The 26,970-nt window shown below is 41.0% G+C and overlaps 1 protein-coding gene across 1 annotated transcript in view; it reads left to right on the top strand.

The window, feature by feature from the left end:
• Nucleotides 1-3,303: 3,303 nt before the first annotated feature.
• LOC109920324 (serine/threonine-protein phosphatase with EF-hands 2-like) overlaps nt 3,304-26,970 on the top strand; it is a 51,297-nt gene continuing 27,630 nt past the window's right edge. Inside the window, exons 1-8 of the mRNA XM_048600512.1 lie at nt 3,304-3,358; nt 8,198-8,221; nt 10,820-10,947; nt 15,859-15,916; nt 18,324-18,502; nt 20,030-20,144; nt 25,635-25,681; nt 26,488-26,654. Of these exons, the coding sequence (XP_048456469.1) occupies nt 3,304-3,358; nt 8,198-8,221; nt 10,820-10,947; nt 15,859-15,916; nt 18,324-18,502; nt 20,030-20,144; nt 25,635-25,681; nt 26,488-26,654 (773 nt within the window). The remainder of the gene's footprint in view (nt 3,359-8,197; nt 8,222-10,819; nt 10,948-15,858; nt 15,917-18,323; nt 18,503-20,029; nt 20,145-25,634; nt 25,682-26,487; nt 26,655-26,970) is intronic.

The raw sequence follows: 26,970 nt of genomic DNA, 5'->3' as shown, positions 1-26,970 counted from the left end.
CGATCCTTGCTTCTTCAACCTTACGTAAGCTTCCTTCTTCCTCTTGACTAGATGTTCCACATGTCTTGTCATCCAAGGTTCCCTCACTTTACCATCCCTTCCTTGCCTCAGTGGGACAAACCTATCCGGCACTCATAGCAAGTGCTCCCTAAACAACTTCCACATTTTTGTTGTGCATTTCCCTAAGAACATCTGATCCCAATTTATGCTCCACAGTTTTTGTCTAATAGCATTGTAATTCCCCCTCCCCCAATTAAATACTTTCCCATACCGTCTGCTCCTATACCCCTCCATGACTATAGTAAAGGTCAGGGAGTTGTGATCACTATCACCGAAGTGCAGAGACGTCTGACACCTGGCCTATTTCGTTGCCAAGCACCAAATCCAATATGGCCTCCCCTCTAGCCGGCCTATCTACATATTGAGTCAGAAATCCTTCCTGGACACAACTGACAAAATCTGCTCCATCCAAACTATTTGCACTAAGGAGATATTAGGGAAGTATTACTTCTGCACCTTTCCATAATCTGCCTCCCAATCTGTTCTTCAGTGTCTCTGTTGCTACTGGGGGGTCTATAGAAAACTCCCAATAAAGTGACTGCTCCTTTCCTGTTTCTGACTTCCACCCATACTGACTCAGTAGACAAACCCTCCTCGACAACCTCCCTTTCTGCAGCTATGATACCATCCCTGATTAGCAATGCCACTCCCCCACCTCTTTTCCCTCCCTCCCTATTTCTTTTGAAACATCTATACCCCGGAACATCCAACAACCATTCCTGCCCCTGTGTTATCCAAGTCTCCGTAATGGCCACAACATTATACAGCATGGATCAGTACTTGGAGCTAAGTTGATCACCCTTATTCCTGACACTTCCTGCCTTAAAATAGACACACTTCAACCTGTCATACTGATTGCAACTTTGTCCTATCAACTGTCTATCCTTCCTCACAGGCTCTCTGCATGCTGTATCTGCCTGTACACCAGCTACCCCATTCTCTGATCTGTAGGTCCAGTTCCCATCCCCCTGCCAGACTAGTTTAAACCCTCCCCAGAAGGTATCCCAATGATCCACATATCTGAAGTCCTCCCTCCTACACCGGCTCTGTAGCTACGTTTTCAGCTGCACTTGCTCTCTATTCCTAGCCTCACTAGCCCATGGCGCCGGTAGCATTCCTTAGATTACTACTCTGCTCATCCTGCTTTTTAGCTTCCAACCTAACTCCCTATATTCACTTTTCAGGTCCTCATCCCTCTTCCTAGCTATGTTATTGGTACCGATGTGTACCACGACTTCTGGCTGCTCACCCTCCCCCTTAAGAATCCTGTAGACTCGATCCAAGACATCCCTGACCCTGGCATCCAGGAGGAAACAGACCATCTGGGGAGTATCGCTCGGTACCACAGAATCTCCTGCCTGTTTCCTAACCATTGAATCTCCTATCATTATCGCTCTCCTATTCTCCCCCCTTCCCTTCTGAGCCACAGAGCCAGGCTCAGTGCCAGAGAGCTGGCCGCTATGGCTTTCCCCTGGTAAGCCATTCCCCCCTCAACAGTATCCAAAGCCAGATAATTATTATTGAGGGGAACAGCCACAGGGGATCCCTGCACTGTCTGCCTATTCCCTTTCCCTCTCCTGACAGTCACCCAGCTACCTTTATCCTGTAACTTAGGTGTGACTACCTCCATATAACTCCTCTCTATCACCCCCTCAGACTCCTGAATGATCTGGAGTTTATCCAGCTCCAGCTCCAGTTCCCTTTCATGGTCTGTGAAGAGCTGGAGTTGGGTGCACTTCTCGCAGGTGAAGTCAGCAGGGACACTAGTAGTGACCCTTACCTCCCACATCCTACAAGAGGAGCATGCAACTGCCCCAGCTTCCATCCCGTCTGCTCTACATTGCCGAAAGAAATAAAAAGAAAGAAAAAAAAACTCACCTTACCGACCCTCCACACACAATCTTTTTTTTTGGTTAGAGGAGGAGGATGGGTGGGAGACACTACACGTGTAAGAGTTTTGGATTTAGCTACTGCCGGAATATATTAGTTCACTTACCCAGCAGTCCCCGTGTTGCAATTGCTCCTGCTCAGCCTTCACTCTGCCTATTCAAGAGGCAAGTATTTTATACTCAAACTTACCTTCGCAGTTGCCCCCTGGCTCATGATCTTACGACTCCCACCACTGAAATGGAGTTGAAATTCTACAATCAGAATGCCTCAGGCGGTACTAGTTCTAGCTAATTAGCCAAAACCCAGAGGGGAAAAGATAACCATGGTTCCTACTCCTGATCCCACAATCCCCTCAATTTACACTCTGAAATAAAATGGGTTTGAGTTACACTCTGATGTTCCTTATGTTCTGATGGTTTGGTTCACATCTGGAAAATGGGCACTTGCTGAGATTCTGGATGAATGCTGATACCAGTGGAATTGTAAGTGTGACTTGCAGTTTCCAAAAATAAAAGAAGAAAATTACATATTTTTTAAATTGTGCAAATTTATGATTCTAGTCATTTGTAATGCATTCATAATCTAATTACCATTCATATGCTTTTAGCTTTACCTTTTCATTTAAACTGTTGGTTTAGAAATTGGTATTTATCGAATAGACCATCACTGCCCAAACATAAAATGAACATGTACTGTTGGGAGGAAACATTTAAGAAATTAATAGTATAGCCATGAAATCATGAAATTCCAGAAGATATTTAAGGAGCAGTTCTAGGGCAGGGTGAATCTCATACTGGTCAATGGATGATCATTTTCACATGCCTTGAATTCAGGAGGATTTGTGCATTCTGGATGTGTTCCTTTGCTGTGCCACATTACTGTAATGGAGGACAACATGGTTTACCCAACCAATATTGCTACATCATTTTAAAAGCTGCTGCTTTTCTTTAGGTTGATTTCTGACATCCAAATTCCTCCCCTGCTTGGGAGCCAAGATTTTAGCACTTTTTTATGTCCTGCTTCTGAATTATCTGCATCAATATTCATGTGGTGATAAAATTAGCTTTTCACAGCACAATATTGTTTCACACTTAATATTTCACTTGCACATTTCCTATGCAAAATCAAAGAATCTCTTTCCATTCCCTATGTTATTGAGACTCTAGGTTACCTAAAAATCATTGTATAAACTTTGTTTTTGAAATTATTTGCGGTGAGGATGTACTGTTTCCTTTAGTATATTCCACTATCCAATAACTTATATAAATGTTGTAATCTTCATTAAATAAACAAATTTCTTCTTAAAGCTTTAGAAGGGTGTGAAAAAGAAAGGCTTTGAAGGACCACAAGATCATGGGATGTGGTAGTTCAAGAGTTAATACTAATTCAGTGAAGAGAATAGTGAAAGGTAAGACTGGAGTACTGCTTACTCAGTTTCTGCTCAACTTACATAATAACAGTTTGGTGAACCAAACAATTTTAGGTGCTATATTAGACATATTTAAATTTAAAGGCAGTGTTTATATTTTCAGTGGTATTTTATTCTTATTATGTCTGACCGTATTAATGCTAAATGTTCCATTGTTATATAGCGAGTGAGATCTCCAGCTATGTCAGCATATTTCTTTCAACTTTTTGTGCAATGAATAATTTTTTGGTTCTGTTATTCTTTACAAAAGATTTCCTGAGACATTACTGATTCTTTTATAGATTGTCTCTCAGGATCATAACTCAGGATCATAGTTCACTGTATTTTCATGGAAAAGCATTACTATTTTATTCAAAACTAGTTCCATGGATCCTTATTTTGCTTGAGCTATTGTTTCCTGACCATTATCTCTTTAAGGACATAGATTAATAGTCTTGGGGTCAAGTAAGCTTACTTGGCTAGATGGATCATGTGTGGTTCAGAAATAAGATGAAGAGCATCAGGTTTGACCACCAACATCACCACCACCACCACCACCACCACCACCAACCCCCCCACCCCCCCCCCCCACCCCCCACACCAGGGTGAAGTAGACTTGAAGCCTTCCTCCCCTCCCTGTCCCCAAAGTGAAACCACAACATGATAATCCTGAATGATGCTACCTGGAGAAAGAGATAATAGTTTTAAATAAATACATGAACAGTAGTAGGACCATTGGCCTTTCAAGTCTAGAAACATACAGCATAAAAGATGGTGAATTAGTATGAAAAGTTAGATGTCAATTTGAAGATCATTAACAAGAATTCCAGTTCTGATCAGTAGCAAGACAATGCAAAAAATGAATAGACTGGTGCTAGCTGTCAAATCAATACAAAATTCCTGATGTATTAGAAAAGAACAAGATAAGAATTTGTCTCCCCAATGACTGTTCAATGGTCACTTCTACTGATGCTGTCAAGAACAGATGCATTTGTTGCAGGCAGAATAGTGAAGATAAGATCAAGTATATTTTTTCCCTCTTGTGGTTTCTACACCACCTGCCGCAGTCCCAGTCCAGCAGGTATGTCCTTTGGGATTAGACCAGCTTGGTCAGTACTGGTACTCTGAGGTACTTTTGGTGATGGACATGAAAGTTTCCTACTAAGTATTCATCTGCACCCTTGCCACCCTCAGTGCATCCTCCAAGTACTCTAACCAAGAATGGGTGGTATGTGGTAATCAGCAGGAAGTTTCCTTGCCCATTTTTGACATGATGCCATGAGATTCATAGATTCTGGAGTTAATGTTGAGGACTCCTGGTGTGCTGCCACTTCTGCTGGGTCCGTCCTGTCGGTGAGAATGTCTGAGACATTATGTGTAAAATATAACGTGAGTATGACTATATCAGGCTATTGTCTGTCTAGTCTGTGAGATGGCACTCCCGGTTTTGGCACTAGATATTAATAAGGAGGACTGTGCAGGTTAAGAATCAACAAAATTGTTGTGAGTTTAGAATCACATGTAGATCAGAGCAGATAAGGAGGGCAGTTTCTCCCGTAAGGCAATCAATAAACAAGATGGGTGTTTATAAAGACAATGACCAGGGATCATTGGATTTTTGAATCCATTTTTTAAAAAATAGTTATTATTTCCATCTGTGGGGATGGAATTTGAACCCGAGTCATTAAAACACTAGCTAGATCTTAGGAGTACTATTCCAATGTCAAAACCATGAAGCCATCATCTCTACATGTGCCCTGGCAGCCATTTTGGATGTGGGCATCACTGACTGGGTGAACTTTTGCTGTCCATCCCTTGCTGACCTTTGAACTGAGTGAGTTGCTAGTCTAGTTCAGAAGACAGTTAAGTCAACCACATTGATGAAGTCCTGGAGTCACATGTGGACCAGACTACATAAGGATGGCAGTTTTCCTTCCTTAAAGGGCATCAGTGAGCAACTGAGTTTTACATTAGTGGTTTCATGATCATCATATGACTCTTAATTCCCTTTTTCTTTCATTGAATTCAAATTCCTTCAGGCATGGTGGATTCAAATCCAGTTCCCTGGGACATTACCTGGGTCTCTAGATTATTAGTGTAGCAACAATACGACTATGCCATCACTTCGTCCTCTCTTCTAACTGTGGATTTCCCAGTAGTTTGGAGACTGAATAAAGGAAATGCTGACCTTCTGCATACATTGATTGTTCAAAACAATTAAGATAATTTTGGACATATGCTCATTTGTCAGTGAAGTGAAACCTGAGTAACACACCACTGGACTAGCAATCTAGAGGCCTAACTAATATCCTGGGGTCCTGGGTCAACCTCACCCATCTGCCTGCCACAGATGCATTTGGTCTGAGTAAGACGCTGTATCCTCGCAGAGATGAAATCCAGTGATAATACTATCTATCGTATTGAGTTGCAATATCACTGTGCCACATCACACAGATATAGCAACTCAGGACTGAGACTCTCATGCAGTGATGTGGGCCATCAGCAGCAGAATCATACTCCAACACAATCTGCAACCTTTTGTGGCCTAGCATTTCCCCTGTCCTACCATTACCCTCAAACTTGATTTAATGAAGAATGCAGAATGGCATGCCAAGAGGAGCACCAGACATGCTTAAAAATGAGGTATCAACCTGAAAAACAAGACTGCCCACATGCCAAACAGAGTAAGCAGCAAGTGATAGACAAAGCTAAGTGATTCCACAACCAATGGGTCAAATCTGCAGACATGCCATAATCTAGTGATGGACAATTAACAACTCACTGGAACAGGAAGTGCCACAAACATCCCCATCCTCAATGTGGTGAGACCCAGCATATCAGAAGTAAAGATAAAGTTCAAGTATTTGTAACAATCTTCAGCCAGAAGTGCAAAGTGGGTCCACTTTGGCCTCCCCGGAGATCCCCAGATTACAGATGCCACTCTTCAGTCAATTCAATGCACTCCATATGACATCAAGAAATGGCTGGAGATGCTAGTTACTGCAAATGCCCTGTCAACATTCTGACAATAGTACTGAAGAGGTGCTCCAGAACCTGCCATGGTCCAAACCAAATTATTCCAGTACAGTTGCAGCAAGGCATTGCATGACAGATAGAAAATAGCAGAGTTCTGTCCTGTACACAAAAAGCAGGACAATCCAAGCTGGCCAATTACACCCTCCTGAGTCTAATCTCAATCATCGTTAAAATGATGGAAAGTGCCACCAACATTGCATAACAATAATCTGCTTGCTGATGCCTAGTTTGTGTTTAGTCAGGGCCACCCTGCTCTTGATCACATTACAGCCTTGTTCCAAAATTGACAAAAGAGCTGAATTCCAGAGGTGAGAGTGACAGCCCTTGACATCAAGGCCACATTTGACCAAACGTGGGATCAAGGAGCCCTAGCAAAACTGGAGTCAATGGGAATCAGGGAGAAAATGCTTCACTAGTTGGAGTCAAACCTGGCAAATAGGTCATGGTTGTTGCAGGACAGTCATCTCAGCTCCTGGACTTCTCTTCAGAAGTTCCTGAGTGTAATGTCCTAGGCCTAACCATCTTCAGCTGCTTCATCAATGACCTTTCCTCCATCATAAGTCAGACGTGGGGACGTTCACTGATGATGGCACAGTGTTCAGCACTGCTCACAACTCTTGAGATGGTGAAGCAATCTATGCTCAAATTCAGCAGACCTGACAATGTCTAGGTTTGGGCTGACAAGTGGCATGTAATATTTGTGCCACACAAGTGTCAGGCAATGACCAACTCCAATAAGAGAGACTCTACCCATCATCGCTTGACGTTCAATGCCATACCATCACTGAATTCCCCTGTATCAACATCCCAGTATTTACCATTGACCAGAAACTAAACTGGATTAGCCAGATAAATATTGTAGCTGCAAGAGCAGGTCAGAGGCTAGGGATCTGACAGCAAGTAATTCACCTTCTGCCTCGCAAGAGCCTGTTCACCATCTATAAAGTACAGGTCAGGAATGAAATGGAATATTCCTCACTTGCCTGAACGGATGCAGCTCCAATAACACTCAAGAAACTTGACACCATCTAGGAAAAAGGAGTCTGCTTTATTTGGCACACACAGTAGTGGCAATGTGTACAATGCTTACAAGATGCACTGCAGAAATTCATCAAGGCTCCTCAGACAGCACCATCTGGAAGGACAATAGCACAGATACATGTTAACATCACCAACCGCAAGTTCCCTTCAAAGCCAATGGCATTATTTCTGGACTGTTAATCCAGAGACCCAGATAATGCCCTGGGGACCTGGGTTCAAATCCTGCCACAGCAGATGGTGGAATTTGAAATCAGTAAATATCTGGAATTAAGAATCTAATGACCATGAATCCATTGTTGATTGTCAGAAAAACCCATTTTGTTCACTAATGTCCTTTAGGGAAAGAAACTACCATCCCTACCTGGTCTGACCTACATGCGCCTCAGACCTACAGTAATGTGGTTGACCCATAACTGCCCTCTGGGCAATTAGGGATGGGCAATAAATGTTGGGCTAGCCAGCAACACCCTCATCCTCTGAATGAATTTTAAAAAAGCCATTTGTCAATGTATCGCCATTCCATTATTGACGCTATTCCTGGAACTCTCTCCCTAACTGCAGTGTGGGTCTGCTTACAGAAGATGGACTGCAGAGGTTCAAGAAGGCAGCTAACCTTCTCAAGTAGGCTTAGTGTTGGGTAATAAATACTGGCCTAGTCATGAATAAGTAAAATAAAATGCTTATGAACTATCTTATAAAAACAGTGTGTTCTTCATAAATAATATGATCTAATTCACTTTTCTGTGTGTTTATGTATTGTAGAATATCACTGCACAGCTGGGACAGGTAAGAAATAATGTCATTGATTCTCTGAGCCTCCTTACAATAAAATCCGTCTTATATTGGTTTCATTTTTCTACTTTTACTAAATTTAAATGAAGTCATTGTTTAACAAGTAGGATAAATTCAGTTTTATGCACCCCAGGTATGTAACACTGCTAATTTCCAGTATTCGAATTAACATTCCCATCCTTGTTTCAAATCTCTCCACAGCTTGCTCCTTCCTACCTCTGTAATCTGTCACTGCCCACAATCCTGTGATGTCTGCATTCCTCTAAGTCTGACCTCTTGAGCACCTATGATTTTCAATCGCCCCACTATTAGCAGCCATGCTTTCAAGGTTTATAGCGGTATCTCTGACCTATGCTGCTGTTTAATGAGGATCCACATTAGAGAGAAATCTTGCTGTCCATGTATGTTTGGGCTGGATCTTTAAAAACATTCAGTAAATTCTGTGCTATTAAAGGAGAGTGCCATGATTTATTTGGACCAACTCAATGCTATCATAGAACTATCAACAGAATAATAAATCCCCGTGAATGAATTATTGGGATGTGGATGTTACTCGCAAGGCTGAGAAATTATTGCCCACATTTAGTTTCTCAGAAAGTTGTTACTAAACAATGCTGATCCTCTGGAGGTTTATTGTAACTAATTGTCGTGCTGGATCAGCTAAGGTGACACTTAGGAGTCAAGCACATTGGTTGTAATGACATCACACTTATCCCGGCTAGATAAAATCCCAAGCTAAGGACAGTAATACCCAAAATAACTCCTACTGTATTTATTTAGTGTAATAAAATGTCCCAAAGCTACAATGCAAAATTTGAAACAGAGCCACCTAAGAAAATGATCGTATGTTTGGTCACAGAGATGGGTTTTAAGGTCTGTCTTTAAGGAGAAAACAGAAAGAGAGTCTTGGAGGTTTAAAAAGGAAGTTCCCGAGCTCAGACAGATGAAAGCATGGCTGCTAATAGTGGGGTGATTGAAAATCATAGGTGCTCAAGAGGTCAGACTTAGAGGAATGCAGACATCACAGGATTGTGGGCAGTGACAGATTACAGAGGTAGGAAAGACCAAGCTGTGGAGAGATTTGAAACAAGGATGGGAATTTTAAAATCGAGATGTTGCTTTACGGGGCACCAAACTACATTAAAAAGCACATGATGGTGGATAAGCAGAATAGTATGGGCTGGGACCTGCCAGTAGAGTTCTTGATAAATTAACGAAAAAAATTGTGATGGAAGACTCTAATGACACAGATGGTGCTGGTAAGTCCATATCTGGCCACTATGATTTTCCAGAAGCATTGCAATCACTGTGCATCAGGCTTTCAGTAGGACTGTGTGAAATATGATATTCAAGAAAATATGTAGTTTTGCTTGGCTATTGCAGCCAAGCTTTCTTTCTTAAAGTTCTGACTCCCTTACCTGTCAAAGACATTAGGGAACCAGCTTCTCAGTGTTTGGTGGGCAGTGAAGCAGATGTTATGCTGCACTGTCTGTTACAGAGACACTGCAACTATAATAAGCATTGGGACAATGTGCCCAAGGACAGTGAGAGTCAACAAAATCAAATATGCAGAAGTTGGAAGTCTGAAATAAAAATAGCACATGCTGGAAAATATTTGGTCAGTAGAGGGAGAAAAGTTGGTGATTTTTCATCAGATTTGATCCACCTGAGAAGAATCTATCCTTGCAGATCTGCTGCAATATTGACATCCAGGATGGTGACATAAAGTGCTGGAGAAGCAACCTATTTTGTAATTCGTTCCATCCATCTCTACCTCAATCTTGGCAGGCATTCCTCAGCAATCAGGTACAGGGCTGCTCCATTACTTTTCACAGGGATTCAATCCACTGATTGTTTCCTTTGTTTCTTCTTAATATCTGCCACAATGCCTTTGGCAAAAGCTATTCGTTCACTGCAATTTCTTTTAGAAGGTTTGCTCTTTTATTATATCCTTACTCTACATTACTGGGCCAGTTAGATCATTTTGTTAAATATCTGGTGTTTTGTGAATAATACAAACAGCATTGGTTTTCTGAAGAAGGGTCCAGACCCGAAACGTCAGTTTTCATGCTCTTCTGATGCTGCTTGCTCTGCTGTGTTCATCCAGCTCTACACCTTGTTATCTCAGCATTGGTTCAAACCCCGTGTCACAGGGGTAGATATGGGCCCTGTCTGTTTACTCTTGGCCTGAGGTAGAAGGCAACTGCAAACAACTGTTGACTGAAACAACTGAGGGATTGGCTCAGGCTGAAGAATCATCAGACAATGTGCTAGGGACCCGCCTTCAGGCACAGCACACATACCAGGTTCAATTTGCAACAATTCATCAGCCTGTGCCTGAGACCAGGGCCTATAAAATATGCTGTTTCCTTCTGCAGACTATTATCATCCTTTTTTATTGCCAAGAATCCTGCATGGTGCTCATGCCACAAAACAAATAAGCCCTGACCCAGGAAATATGAGCCAGGGTCAACAGTGAAGAAGCCAACAGTCAAGTGAAAGTCCAACTTCACTGCTACTCTGCCGAGAAGGGGAGAATTAACTCTGCAACTGAATAATTTCCTTTGTGTTTGTGTGTAATCCTTCTCACAGCCATCAAGGCTGCCATTCTCATCCAGAGGTGGTATCGTCAATATGTTGCCCGGTTGGAAGTTCGCAGACGGTGCACGTGGACTATTTTTCAATCAATTGAGTATGCAGGGGAGCAGGATCAGATCAAGGTAAGGGTGAACAGATTTGAATTACAGTGCGCTGTGTATCATGAGAAGGCACTGGTCCTCACCTCTCAAAGTCTCTAGCATATGGCAGGTGTTCATGTCAAAATTCTACCAAGTTCTTTCAGGATGAGGGTTCCTAAACTAGGTTGCAAAAGGGAACTGAATTTCAATCACAAGGGTGGGCCATGACTATTCTCATCTAAGAATTAAATTATAGAATTAGTGATATGAAAGAAGGCCATTTGAGCCTTTGTTCTCATACAGGTGCTAACTCCACTCTAACAGAAAGATGAACAGACACTGGATTTCCACAAAATTCAAGCCAGTACCACAATCCATAATGTGGAGACGTCTGGTTAGAGTCCAAACAGAAAGTTGTTTGAATGCCGAACATAGTTCCAAATTAAACTAGTCCCACCTGCCTACACCTGGCCCATATCCTTCCAAACCTCTCCTATTCATGTGTCTATCCAAATGACTTTTAAACATTGTAATTGTACTGCCTCCACCACTTCCTCAGTCAGTCCATTCCACAATAGAGAAGGCAATGGCCCAGTGGTATTATCACTGGACGGTTAATTCAGACACCCAGATAACATTCTGGGGATCTGGGTTTGAATCCCGCCACGGCAAATGATGGAATTTGAATTCAATAAATATCTGGAATTAAGAAACTAATGATGACCATGAATCCATTGTCAATTGTCAGGAAAAACCCATCTGGTTCACTAATGTCCTGTAGAGAAGGAAACTGCCATCCTTACCTGGTCTGGCCTACACATGACTCCAGGCCCACAGCAATGTGGTTGACTCATGACTGCTCTCTGGGCAATAAATGCTGCCTTAGCCAGCAACACCCTCATCCCATGAATAAACAAAGAATAAATGCAAACCATTCTGTGTAAAAAATTTGCTTCTTATGTCTTTTTTAAATCTCTCTCCTCTCACCTTAAAAATGACAACTACCATTAACTCTGTCTATACCTCTCATTATTTTATAAACTTCTATCAAGTTGCCTCTCAACCTGCTGAGATCCACTGAAAAAAAGTTCCAGCCTATCCAGCCTTTCTTTAAACTCAAACCTTCCATCACTGGCAATATCCTGGTAAATCTTTCCTGAACTCTCTCAAGCTTAATAATATCCTTTCTATAACTGGGCGACCAGAACTGGACACAGTATTCCAGAAGAGGCCTCACCAATGTCCTGTTCAACCTCACATAACATCCCAACTCCTATACTCAAATGACTGAGCAATGATGGCAAGCATGCCAAATGCCTTTTTAATCACCTTGTCTATATGTGATGCAAACTTCAAAGAATTATATACCTGCACCCCAGGTCTCTCTGTTCTGCAACACTACCCAAAGCCCTAGCATTAATTGTATAAGCCCTGTAAGTACCAAAATGCAATATCTTGCATTTATCCAGAGTGAACTCCATCTGCCATTTTTCAGCCCATTGACCCATATGATCAAGATCTTTTTGTAATCTTAGAAAACCTTCTTCACTGTCAACTACGTCACAAATTTGGTGTCATCCACAAACTTACTAACCATGCCTTCTATATTCTCATCCAAATCATTTATATAAATGACAAATAAAACCAGAACGAAAGGACCCAGAACTCTGATCTCTGTGGAACTGCACAGGTCACAGGCCTCCAATCTGAAAAACAACCCTCCACCATTTCCCTCCGTCTCCTGCCATTAAGCCAATTATGTATCCAATTGGCAAGCTCACCCTGAATCCTATGTGACCTAACTTTACGAATTACTCTACCATGCGGAACCTTGTCAAAGGCTTTACTAAAATCCAAATAAACAACGTCTACTGTTCTGCCATCATCAAACGTTTTCCCAAAAAACTCAAAACTTGTGAGGCACAATTTTCCTAGCACATAACCATGCTGACAATCCTAATCAATTTTTGCTTCTCTAAATGTCCATAAATCCTATCTTTTATAATCACCTCCAACTATTTACCCACAACTGAAGTCAGATTCACAGGTCTATAGTTCCCCGATTTCTCCTAACAACCTTTCTTAAACAAAGGTACAACAGGGCCGAAGCGCCTGTTTCCACACTGTAGAGATTCTATGATCTCTCGCTCTATGATTAGCTACCCTCCAGTAATCAGGCACCCCACCTATAGTTTTAAATGATGCAAATATTTCTGCAAGGGGTCTCGAAATTTCCTCCCTGACTTCCCACCATATTCTGGGATACATTAGATAAAAAACGAAAGAACTGTGAATGCTGTGAATCAGGAACAAAAACATAGTTGCTGGAAAAGCTCAGCAGGTCTGGCAGCATCTGTGAAGGAAAAAAACAGAGTTCATGTTTCAGATCCGGTGACCCTTCCTGAGAACTCAGAAACCATTCTGAGGAAGGGTCACCGGACCTGAAACGTTAACTCTGTTTTTTCCTTCACAGATGCTGCCAGACCTGCTGAGCTTTTCCAGCAACTATGTTTTTGTTCCTGGGATACATTAGCTCAGGTCCTGGAGCTATATCCACCTTTATATCCTCTAAGACCTCCCGAACTTCCTCTCCCGTAATGTGAACTCTTTTTAAAACATCAAAGCATATTTCTGTGCATTCTCTAGAATCCATTTCCTTCTCCACGGTAAATATTCATTCAGTATCTCTTCCATCGCCTGGGGTTCAACACAAAGACAACCTCCTTGATCTTTAAGAGGCCCTACCCTCTCTCTAGTTATCCTCTTGCTCTTGATATATTTGTAGAATTCCTTTGGATTATCCTTAACCGTATCAGCAAATGGTACCTCATATCCCCTCTTTGCCTTCCTGATTTCTCTTTTAAGAATGCTCCTATACTCTTTATATTGATTAAGATGTTCAATTGAACCAAGTTGTCTACATCTAAAATAAGATTCTTTATTATTCTTGACAAGAACCTCAACATCTTTATTCATCCATTGCTCCTTAATCTTACCAGCTTTACCCTTCGCTCGAACGGGGACATAATGTCCCTGAACTCTTGTCATCTCACTCTTGAATGCCTCCCACTTGTCAGACGTCTTTTTATCTGCAAACAGTCGACTCCAATCAACTTTTGAAAGTTTGTGTCTCATACCAATGGTTACAATTGCTACAAGGAGTGCTTGAGCTGAATAGTGTACAAGCAGTTAGCAGGAGGTGAGAGCGAGAAAGGTGTGGAAGATTAAACTAAAAACGTTAGAGTAGGAGGGATGAGAGGAACATGGGGAGCATAATCATCATCAGAAACCATTTGGGCTGAATGGCCTAAATTTGCGCTGTAAATTCTCTGGCCCTAATCTTTGTTCCCAGGTTGGATACAATGTAACAAGAGAATTCCTGGCTCTATGAACCTGACCTTTAAAACTAATCAACCACAATGTCTATTTCCAGTCTGGAGGTGGTAGGTTTGGAGGTGCTGGGTTTTATTGAAAATTGGATCAGGTGAGGGCCTCTTCCCTTTAACAATGAAATGCAACAGAATGGTAGAGTCCTGAAACTTGGAGCAATCCATAACTTCCTAGGAGTATGTGCAGAACGTAATTGACTGCACTCCTCCTGTTCCCTTCATTGCGCCTTAGGGCCAGCAAAGATATTTATGGTGAAAGATAGATTTTTATTTATATATCACCTTTCAGGACCAAAGAACTATTTAAAGCACTTTACAGTCAGTGAACTATTGTCACTGTTGTAAGAAATAAGACAGCCAGCTGGAGACAGTGTGCTCTCACCAACAACAATGGTTAGATAATCCGACTATGGAATGTTGTCAGGATAAATATTGGCTGGGATATCAGGGATAACTCTTTGAAATATGGGATCATTTATGTCCACCTGAGAGGGTCAGTGACTGCGTTTTTGGTTTAACATCTTATCAGAAAGGCAGCAGCTCTGACTCACTGCACTGCTTCAGTGGAGTGTTATCGTTGACTTTTGTGCTTCAGGTCGGGCCTGGATTTCTGTGTTCTCGGCTGGGTGGCACATAAGTAGATCCAGTAACCTACCCAGTTTGAAGTTCACTGCCACCTTGTGCCACGGATGGAAACTGCAGCCTGCCCGCCATGTTTAAATGAATGATTAAAGATTAATTGGGCTTGTTAGCAACTCTATTCACTTGGATAACACATTGCCCACCAATATAGCCTGTATCAGCAGGCAGGAAGAAGTATGCACTTCAATGAAAACTAGTCGCAAGGAAGCGAGGGCACCTCATTTGGAAGGTGCTCAGTGTGCGTTGGAAGCACGTCCCGAGAGGTCACCCTTCCATGCCCTACAATGTCAGATTGGACAGCTCCTCCCACGGAAGGGTGTAAATCCCATTCCCAACTAATTTAGCCCGTCCCTAATGTTACAGCTGCAGAGTGGACTTGCTTGGAGTGTGTCGGATTTTAGCTGACTTTCCAACTGGGAGGTGAACTGTCCACTCCATCATAAGCTCTAGCTTCTGGAGTGTTACATAAACCTACAGCCTTTTGGCTCAAAGGCAAAAACACCACAACTGACATGAATCAAACCAGTGCAATGAGATTACCAAGAATAGCAATTCAAGGAATTAATGTCTAACTTCCAAAAGGAAGGATCCCAGGTTCATTTAAAACACTGCACAAAATTAATTAAGCTTTTTCCCCAGTTGGAATGAGTTAGTTAATCTTGTCAAGCCCAATAGTAAGCCCCTTATAATTAGCATCCATGCTTCGGATGAGACCAACCTTCACCTCAAATGTGATTTTCCTTTCGATTCAACAGCCACATATGGAAATGGCTACTTGCATGAAAATTTGCTGTTTATAAATTATGCTTACTTGTGTTTGTTCGCACTGACACAATAGCTACCTATATTGTAACTGATGATACTATTCCCATTCACCAACCTATTTTAAGAAACATATGTTTATTTTTTTTCGGTTTCACAGCTGCACGATTTTTTCAGTTATTTGATGGAGCACTTTACTCCAGCTTCTGGCAATGAACGTAAGTTGTTTAAAAGAGCTGTTTTGGGGTTTGTTGGTACAATGGTAGTGTCCCTACCTCTGAAGTAGGAGGCCTGGGTTCATGTCCTACCTACTCCAGAGGTGTGAGATAACATTAAAAATAATGCTGAATAATCAGATACAGAAACAGAAATTGCTGGTAAAACTCTGTAGGTCTGGCAGCATCTGTGGAGAGAAAGCAGAGGCGTGGGTGTGTGTGTTTGTGTGTGTGTGTGTGTGTGCGTGTGGGTGTGTGTGTGCGTGGATGTGGGTGTGTGATAACATCCCAGAACAAGTTAATTATAAAATATCTAAAACAAGCTGTTAGTTAAGATCAATGTGTAATTGAGCATCTCCCTGCCTTGGGATCCATGACAAATGAAACATTTGGTAACATTGAATGAAAGCACACATTTGTAAAAGCAAAAAATTCTCTACTTCAGTATTCAGAAGTGTATCACTCTTTCGGAATCCGAATTAATGCACAGCCAATATAAAAGCTACCTCACGTAGGAAACTTCAAGCTGACAACAAAATTGGGAAACTCAATTGTCATAACCAACATGTCGATGACACAGGATCAAACATGTAATCATGTCAGGGCAGCAAGTGTATTTGTAATTTTGTGCAATTTTGTAAAATGGACGAGAGTGAATCACCAGCTGAGTTTACTTCTCTCTTGCTAGTTATTTGTCAAACATAACAAAAATAAAATTAGGGACAAAGGGAGAAAAAAGGCAACGGATGCATCAACACTCACTCTACATCACTACACAAGGTTGAAATTACTCGGGCTATTTGTAATCATTTTTTAGGAGATGAGACAGTTTGTGGCCAGGTGCCACAAACATTTTTATAAGAACAGTTGAGTAGCTTGCTGAGGCTGCTGAAGTTGCAGATTGAATCTACTCAATTTCTCTTGTAGGGATATTCTGCATTGTTGACAGCAACATGGAAAGAGCCATGCTTAGCTAGATTTGCCCAGCTGTGTGGAATTCACATTTGGGAATCTTCCCCTGGGTTGTAGCAGGCCTGTGTGCAATGGAGCTCAAACCTATGGCCAGGAATTGCCTTTGAGTTGCTTCGTTGTTGACGTGGCTGAAAGTCTGTTTCAGTGGAGGAGTGGGAACAGCCTTCAGGAATTGCCCAGCCTGTAACACTGATCTATACAGTTAGTTGCACTGAGGTAAAGGAAAAAACACATGGAAGTGTGTGCTGCTAAGTCATTTGACACAGACACAAAGCCAGGAGGTTTGTCATAGGTTGTCAGCAGGCCTCAGACAAGTCAAAGGGGAAGAGTCTTTGCTGAAGCGGTTGTGAGACAATTGGTTAAGGGCAGCCTCCGACACCAGCCCAGGAGGTTGTACATGGTCGGTCAGCCACTCGGGGTAGTCAGAATCAGAGCATTCCCCACATAAAAATTGAAGATCCGAATGTCAGGGAGCCGACTACCCGTCAGGATTCTTTCTGTCCTACTGGGGGCTGTTTTCCTTTGAAAATGAAAGATGGGCATTACAGAAATGAAAGTGGGTGGCACAGCTGTTATTTTACATCTTGTTGGGGAGGTGTCACAAGCGAGCAATTAGGCAGCGCAGAAGGCAAATACTGTCAGGGGTCAGCGTAGGTGAGAGTGAGTGAGAAAAGATGTTACAGAAAATAGTGAGAGTGGTAGAGCATGAGCCTTGGTGGGAGGTGGATACAGGAGCAGAGATAGAGTCAGTGGGAGATTGTGGAGAGAAAACAATGGCACTTATACAGATGGAGTGGAGACAGTCATTGATCTTCTTCCTCTAGAGCTGACCATTCCTCTGGAAAGCTGAGACCTCTCCAGCCCAGGTGGCCACTATGGACCAGGCTGGCATGGTGGGCCCTACTGCTGGGCATGAGGGAGGAGGAAGTCCTGCCCCTGCACCACCCAATCCAGCAGGATCTCCAATTTTCTGCCCATACAGTGGGCACTAATTTTCCCTGTCTGCCATGTGTCGGGAAAGTGTCAGAAAACATGGAATGCACCTCTGGGCTGATAGTGCTTGACTGGGTGTCTAGTGGGCTTTGAATGGGATCTGGCAGCGGTGAGTTGTTTGGGTGCAGACCTCAATAAGTAGGGGATGGAATTCAACGTCAGCGAGATAGTTAGTCAGCATATTTGATAAAATATAGTGCTGGAGCAAAAAACCACCCCAAAAAACATGATGAAATCTGTTCTTGGTCATAAAATGTAAGATTCAGCCACAGATTTTGTGTATTGTCATAAATCTAAAGTGCACTTTATCAAATAAACCACAGTTTTGTAATGTATATTTGTTCTGAAATCCGAACTGTAAATGTTGATGTTGGAAAGTCAGAATCTCATGCATTATACTTGTATCGTGACTAAGAAATGTTAACTTTTAACTTTCCCTCTACAGAAGATCATATTTCCCAAATTTTCACTCAGACAAATGAGTCATGTAAGGATGCAGAATGGGCTACTCACTGCTTCTATGGTAATATTGAGATTTCAGACTCTTACACTGGACCTCAGCTCTGTTTCCCTCTCACTCCCGCACATGTAACGACCTTACTGGAAGCCTTCAAACGTGAACAAGTAAGTGCATAAATATCAAAATCATTTTAGCTTTCAACGAAATACAAAGTCTAATATCTCTGAAAAGGAAGTCAGATGACCCATAGAATGGACAACTCATTTTAGATCATTAGTGAAAGGATAAATGGCTCTGACTATCAAAAGACATTGAAAAGCCTGAAGAGGATAAATGTAAGGACAAATGAGAGGTCATCCATAACACTGAATGCACAACTTGAAATAGGTAAGAAGGTAATAAATGGGGTGAGATATTTGGGATTCTCAAAAAGAAATCCCAGATGGATGGTCAAATTATTAAAACAAAATCTAGAATTTGAGAGGGAATGTAGTCAGAAATTATTCATAACAGATGTATCAAATACAAAAAGAGATTAAGGCTTAAATTCTCATAAATTCAAGTAAAGTGTAACTATATAGTATTAGTGAAGGATTAATGGACATTATGAATTGTGGAAAACCAACATGTGTCCGTCCAGAATAATTCCAAACATTGACCACAAATGGACGCTATTCGAAGATATAATTCCAAGATGGCAGCAGAGTAGGCTCCTAAGCCGGAACTCCATTTCTTTTCTTCTTTTCTTCCACTTTTTGTTTCTTTTTCTCCTTTCTTTTCTTTCTCTGTACTGACCTCCATTCCTCAGATGGTATCGGTGGTGGAGAGATGAGCCAGCGCGGACTCAAGAGACTCCCAGCCTCGAGGAAATCCAGCGGGGATGGACCCAATCAGCTCCTGGCCTTGAGGAAACCAAGTCCAGACTCAATGGACTCCTGGCCTCATGGTGAAGCCCAGCACAGACTCCTGGCCTCGAGGTGAAGCCCAGAACAGAATCCCGGCCTCGAGATCAAGCCCAGCACAGACTCCCTGCTTTAGAAGGAGTGTAATCCTGAATTGTTACCTTTTTTCTCCATTTTTAAATTTAAACCTAAGATTTTGTACCTAGGCATCTTTGTACCTAAAATGGCACTGAAAATGGCGACTTTGTACACTTTTCACTTCTACTCATGTATCCCTGTACTTGAGTATATGTGACAATAAACCTAATTCTAATTCTAACTCCATTCCATTGGGAATGAAATAGGTTTGAAGAGCCAAATGGCCTCCTCCTGCTTCAGTTTAAATGATTTTGACTATCTTCCAATGTTATCATATAACAAATTGTTTATCCGGGTTAAGCTACAAGACCAAGTCAATCAGTAAAATAATTTTTTGAAAAGGGAAGATGCATTAGTCAATAAACATTGGTTCAAATATATTAATACTTAATATATTGCAGGATCCCCAAGAATGGATGCAAATGAAATATAGTAAAATAAATTGTTTATTATTAATAATGAAAGATCGTGAGGACAGAATACTTCTTATAAATTCAATGAAAGCAGCCACTTAGAGTATACTTAAATAAGTTAAAAAGAATTTAAGGAAGGCTTCTGCACTTAAGTAATCTATCGCTGTGGTTCAATATTCAAATATGTTCGCAAGCATATGCCTGCAATGTGTCACACTCACTGCATTTCTCTCAGTAGCAGCTTCATGCTCGCTATGTATTAGAGCTTCTAAATGAAACCAGGAAGCATTTGGAGCATTTGCCAAATATCAGCCATGTTTCTACCTGCTACAGTAAAGAGATTACAATATGCGGTAAGAATTATACCATTTTATTGCAATTAAAAGGAATTGATAAATCAGATTTTTATACGTAGAACAACAATGTAGTTGTGTGTTTTATAAAGAACATAAGAACATAACATAAGAACATAAGAACTAGGAGCAGGAGTAGGCCATCTGGCCCCTCGAGCCTGCCCCGCCATTTAATAAGATCATGGTTGATCTTTTTGAGACTCGGCACCACTTACCCACCCACTCACCATAACCCTTAATTCCTTTACCGTTCAAAAATTTATCTAGCCTTGCCTTAATAATATTCAGTGAGGTAGCTTCAACCACTTCACTCGGCAGGGAATTCCACAGATTCACAACCCTTTGGGTGAAGAAGTTCCTCCTGACCTCAGTCCTACATCTGCTTCCCTTTATTTTGAGGCGATGCCCTCTAGTCCTAGTTTCACCTGCTAGCGGAAACAACCTCCCTGCCTCCACTTTATCTCTTCCCTTCATAATCTTATATGTTTCTATAAGATCTTCCCTCATTCTTCTGAATTCCAATGAGTATAATCCCAGTCTACTCAGTCTTTCCTCATAATCCAAACCTCTCAACTCTGGAATCAACCGAGTGAATCTCCTCTGCACCCCCTCCAGTGCTAGTATATCTCTTCTCAAGTAAGGAGACCAAAACTGCACACAGTACTCCAGGTGTGGCCTCACCAGGACCCTATACAGCTGCAGCATAGCCTCCCTGTTTTTAAACTCCATCTCTCGAGCAATGGCAGGCAAAATTCCATTTGCCTTTTTAATCACCTGCTGCACCAGCAATCCCACCTTCAGCGATTCATGCATAAAGACACCCAAGTCCCTCTGCACAGCAGCGTGCTGCAGTTTTGTTACCATTTAAAACATGGTCCATTTTGCTGTTATTCCTACCAAAATGGATGACCTCACACTTATAAAGCTTAAACATTAATTAAGACTTCATGAAACATTGCAAATCACAAGACAAAGATTGATGCACTAACGTTAATTGCATTTTGTTCCAGATTGTATTTCACTTTAATATGGTTATTTTACATCAGAATAGAATTAAAGGATCATACAGCAGCAAAAGAGGCAATTCACTCAGTCTGGTTTGTTTGATCGTTAAAAAGAAATCTGTTAATCCTGGTCTTTTCCGTATCCCTGATGTTTTTCCTCCCTGTAATTAGACAGAGAAATAATTGGGAAGGTCCACCCAGTGACAGAACGTGGGTCCACCCACAGCTATTATTACTGTGACCTCCTTTGGTTTGTGGGATCTGGGAATATAGCCATTGGTAATTGGAAATGGACTGTACTTTGTACATCTGTGGTGAGAGCAGAGGCTAGATACCAATCACACCTATCATAAGTAGCTTTTTTTAAAAAACGAACTACTGAAACTTGGAGGTCAGGATTTATACAATTAATGGTAGGGCCCTAGGTAGTGTTGTATAACAGAGTGTCCTAGGAGTTCAGGTACATTATTCTTTGAGATTTGCATCACAAGTTGACAGGGTGGTTAAGAAGACATTTAGCAGACTTGCCTTCATTGCTCAGTCCTTTGAGTGTAGGAATTGGCAAGTCATGTTGAGGTTGTACAGGATGTTGGTGAGGCCTGTTCTGGAATACTGTTTGCAGTTGTGGTCATCCTGTTGTAGGAAGGATATTATTAAGCTAGAGAGAGTTCAGAAGAGATTTACAAGGATGTTGCCAGGCCTGGGGGGTTTGAGTTCTAAGGAGAGACTAGACAGGCTGGGACTTCTTTCCCCGGTTCATAGGAGGTTGAGTGTTGACCTTATTGAGTTTTATAAAATCAGGAGGGGCATAGATAAGGTGAATGATAAGGATCTTTTCCTTTGGGTGGGGGAGTTCAAAACTACGGGGCATATTTTTAAGTTGAGAGGAGAAAGATTTAAAAAGGACATGAGGGATAACTTTTTCTCACAGAGTAGTTTATGTGTGGAATGAACTGCCAGAGAAAGTGGCAGATGCAGGTACAGTTACAACATTTAAAAGATGTTTGGATCAGTACCTGAATAGGAAACTTTTGAAGGGATATGGGCCAAGTGCAGGCTGGTGGGACTAGTTTAGTTTGGGAACATGGTTGACGTGAACTAGCTGGACCGAAGGGTTTGTTTCCGTGCTGTATGACTCTATGACTCTATGTCAGGATCCTGATCCTTGCTTTGGCCTCACCCTCCCTCAGCGGGGTAGGGATTAAAGTCTGTTACCATTCTTCACCTTTAGTGTACCAGTTCTAATATAACCCATGGCCCCCAATAACATAGACAGCCTGTCTCTGTTCGAGCTCACCCACATGTAAGCATAGGGTCAAACTTTCAATTATATGGGATAATTAAACATTTATCAGAAATATAAAGTGGGCAATATGGAATTGGCAGTTTCTCTTCCAATTTACATGCCTATTGACCATCTTTTGTGTGCGATAGTTATGTAGTCCCACATAATCATGGAGTTTGCAATAACAGTCTTTTGAAGCTGGAAAGCACACCCCCCATGCCTCTACTTCCTTAGAAGGCTGAGGAAATTCGGCACGTCCACAAGAACGCTTACCAATTTTTTATAGATGAACCCCAGAAAGCATTCCATCTGGATGCATCACAGCATGGGTCTGACAGTTCTCTTCCCAAGACCACAAGAAACTACAGAGAGTTGTGAACACAACCCAGTCCATCTCGCAAACCAGCCTCCCATCCATCGACTCCACCTATACTTCCCACTGCCTCTGGAAACCAACCAATATAATCAAAGACCCCTCCCACCCTGGTTATACTCTCTTCCACCCTCTTCCATTAGGCAGAAGATATAAAAATTTGTATACACATATGAATAGACTCAAGAACTGCTTCTTCACTGCTGTTTTAGACTTCTGAATGGACTGATCAAATTTAAAATTTAATGTTGATCTCACTGCCTGCACACTTCCTCCACAGCCGTAACATTGTATTCTTTGCTCTGTTCTATTATGCTATGCACTTTGTATAGTATGATCTGCCTGTACAGCACACAAAACAAAACTTTTCACTGTACCTAGATACATGTGACAATAATAAATCAAATCAAATCAAGGCACTGGTTGATATTTGGCCATGTTGTTGGGCATTGAGGGTTGTGAAAGGAGTGATTTTCAAATGCAGGCTACATTTTTCTTCCCTGAATGATCATCCACCCTGTACAGTTTTCAGGTTGGTCTGGACATTGGCAACGAGAATGATCCATTCTTTTGGGTAGCATGATAATACATCCGCAAGATAATACATCCGCAACTTGATGTCCTACTATGGTTGCAGCACCCCAATTAAAATACTCTTGCCATTTGTACCTTTATTAAGGGACTAAAACATTTTTTGGCAGATATTTGTCATGGGGTCAGGAACAGTAGGTTCCCTTTGGCTTCAGAAATATATTTTGGTATTGCTTTAGTCCATCTTCAAAACCTGTAGGACTAACTCCGAAATCCAAACTCCAGACCATCGTTGCAGTGTAGGAGCGAGCTGAATTCCTAACCTTTCATAACTGCCATAGTCTGTTTGCTGACTACAGTCAATTGAAATTTGGGTCTCCTGTTAAGCAGATGGCATTTCCAATCTCCTGACTTTGTGCCATTCCAGGCAGAAATCAAAAATCCTATTGCTTGTGAAGGACAGAACTATGAAGAGACTGGGGCATTTCAAATCACCTGTAATTGGAAAATGTAGGCATGAGTACCTCCTAAAAAAGGTCACAATTTTAGAACAAAGAACATAGAACACAGAACATAGAACAGCACAGCACAGTACAGGTCCTTCGGCCCACGATGTTGTGCTGACCTATTATCCTACTCTAAGATCAAACTACCCTGCACACCTTACATTTTACAATCATCCATGTGCCTAGCTAAGAGTCGCTTAAATATCCCTAATGTATCTGACTCCACTTCCACCGCCGGCAGCGCATTACACACACCCACCACTCCTAATTTTTTTTTCAGCAGATTGTCTCCTTTCACCCCATTATCACAGGAATTTTCTTTCTCCTTCCTCTACACAGACAGACTCAAACTTGACCATGAGCCCACATTTTTTTGGTAACTTAACTATATGGGAATCCAGTTAGAGGGTAAGGCAGTCAATTCAATCTCGGCTCACCTTGATCCTGCCCTCAAACATGCACCTTCCAGCAACAGTTGCAGCTTGGGTTAATTTTCCTCCTCTATATACAAATGAGTGGTACATTTTAGTTTTGCTTGGTTACTGCTTTTTGCAGCCCACTCTAGCTAATAATTGTTAGCTCAGAACAAAGCAGCACTTGAACCTGTACTCTGGCTGAAGTCATGGGTATTAGACAATTTGATGGGGCTTCTTATTTGGTGGATTTTTAGTTTGTTATATTTCTGTATCAAACAAGTAGCACACGGCTATGAAATAAATTAAAATAAAACATTTTTGTAATGGTCCAGATTATCCAACATTCATTCTAAAACTGGAAAACGCTGAAAATTCACAGGGGCATCAGTCATCTTTTAAGTACAGTATTATGAACCATCAGAATTCACACAGAGCCAAAAGGTCTTAAACATCCCTATCATCTCTAGAGAAGCTGATTTGAATACTATGTATTATGATGTAGACTGCAGTTTAGACATATATTTAATATTATTTGTGTGAAGTTTGGTATTTTAGATTTTAAAGTAATGACATATGGGTTTTTCTGTGTGTCTGAAGGAATTAATAATTAGCTGCTTCTATAGCCACTGTGACATTTTTAGCAGTTTGTGAATGCTAGTTTTTAGAACTAATGAAATTTTATATGCCTTCGGAAAATTTATGACCTAGTGACGTAAACAATTGGGCCTCAGTGTTTCTGTTTGAAATTTCTTGATTTTTTTTTAAGCTTAAGTGAAGCACCCATAGAGGTTATTTGAAACGGAGGTCATTTAACTTCAGGTTTATGATAGCTCCAGAAAGAAGCTATCAGTGTTTTCAGACTGGGAGTTAAAGTCATCAAGGCGTCAGAGAAAGGGATTTTCTGGTACAGGTGCTGTGCAATGTGTGCTGTTGGATCCTACGTAGGTTTTAGGATCTGTAAAGGACTGTAAAGGATTTATGGGATATTTCACTGTGTGTTTCAAAATCTTTAGTTTTGTTTGATAAGAAAATAGTTTAGCTTATTTAATCTTGTCTTCATTCCTGTTGCTTAATAAAAGTTTGTTTAATTGTTAAAAGCAAATTTGTAATGTTGCATGCTTATGTTTCAATGAGACACCACCTCTTTAGAGCCAACACTTAAAAAAAGTCCCACATTTCAGTCTGAGATTACACTTGTCCAATAATAACATCAACTGGGATCATAACAGTATTAGCAGCAGTTCCTTTCTTTAGTTTAGATTTTCGGGATTTGTAGTTTGTCTTTGTTATTATATAATCTTTGAGTATACATAGTTCTGTTGAAAAAATTGTATATCAGTAATTGATTATGTTATTTTCTCTATGGAATTCATAGGTGATTTACATGGACAATTGGATGACTTATTGTTAATATTCTATAAGGTACGCCTGCATATTTTTGAAAGCCAATTGCCAGAATTGTTTTGCATATAATCTCAGGATTGATGGTCAAGGAATGTATGTTCAATACATGGCCAAGTAGATTGAGGACCAATCTGAACACCTTTCTAACTCGTACCGAAGGCAAGGGGTTAAATGTTGGTAAGTGTGGGAGAGATTCCTAGTCAACTTGTCCTCATATAAGGTGGTTTGATGCAATTGTAATGTTTTTAATATTTCCATAATACATTGCATCTCAAGCATACCTCTAAGGGCAAAACATTTCAAATTGAAAATTACAGAAAGTGCAATACAAATAAACTTTTCCCTATACACCATATTCCACTATGTGGTGGCTCAGTGCAACTTCAATATTCACAATTCTTATTCCTTGTCTGGAATACCACCCAAGGTTTTCTCTAGTTTCTAGATTTTCTTTGTACCATGGCTGAAAGGCCTTAGACAGTGACCTTTCCTGATTGTGTCTCAGTGCATCTCTCAGCTCATAGTCATTGACTTTGGAATGTTCCAGTCAGTACGCTTGGTCTTTGCATAGGAAGATCTGCAGGTTTCAGGCAGACCAAAGAGTGTCTTCCACAAAATTATTGGTCCACCATCCAAAGTTAATACTGATTTCGGAGTGTGCCTTTGGGAACAAGGAGCCCATGTCAATTTAAAAGAAATAAATTTGGGCATATAACGGGTTGTGGTGTGAAAAATAACTTATGTACTACCTCTCTATTGTTATATGGTACTGAAACAAGAGACATTTCTGTTACAATGTAGATTTATTTTTGTTTCCTAACCAGAACGGGCTGCCATCACCAGAAAAAGTGTATATCTTTAATGGAGACTACGTTGACAGAGGGAAATATTCTATTGAGATTCTGCTGATTCTGTTTGCATTTCTACTTGCTTACCCAAAAGCAATCTATCTAAACAGAGGAAACCATGAAGATTATGTCATCAACTTAAGGTACACAACACAATCATTTACCATCATTTTGATTCGCTCCAGTGTTTCGATGTGCATGTGGCGTGACAATGGCACTATTACATGCAGCTTCAGGATTACATAGACTAGGATTAGACGGACGTTAGCCAGAATTTTTGCTCCTGATCATTGCCTAATGACTATTTCTAGAAATATGAAAGTGAACCATTACATTAGAACTCAAAGGGAACTCAGCTCTAATGGTTATCCTCGTTGTACAAGTTGTCAACACACATTATCAAAGCGTAAATATGAATAATAATGAGTATATAATGAATAATAATGAGTATATAATGAA

This window comes from Rhincodon typus, chromosome 1 (assembly GCF_021869965.1).
Source record: "Rhincodon typus isolate 14 chromosome 1, sRhiTyp1.1, whole genome shotgun sequence".
Taxonomy (NCBI): domain Eukaryota; kingdom Metazoa; phylum Chordata; class Chondrichthyes; order Orectolobiformes; family Rhincodontidae; genus Rhincodon; species Rhincodon typus.
The sequence above is the reverse complement of the archived record's forward strand: the minus strand, read 5'-3'. Positions and strand labels throughout refer to the sequence as shown.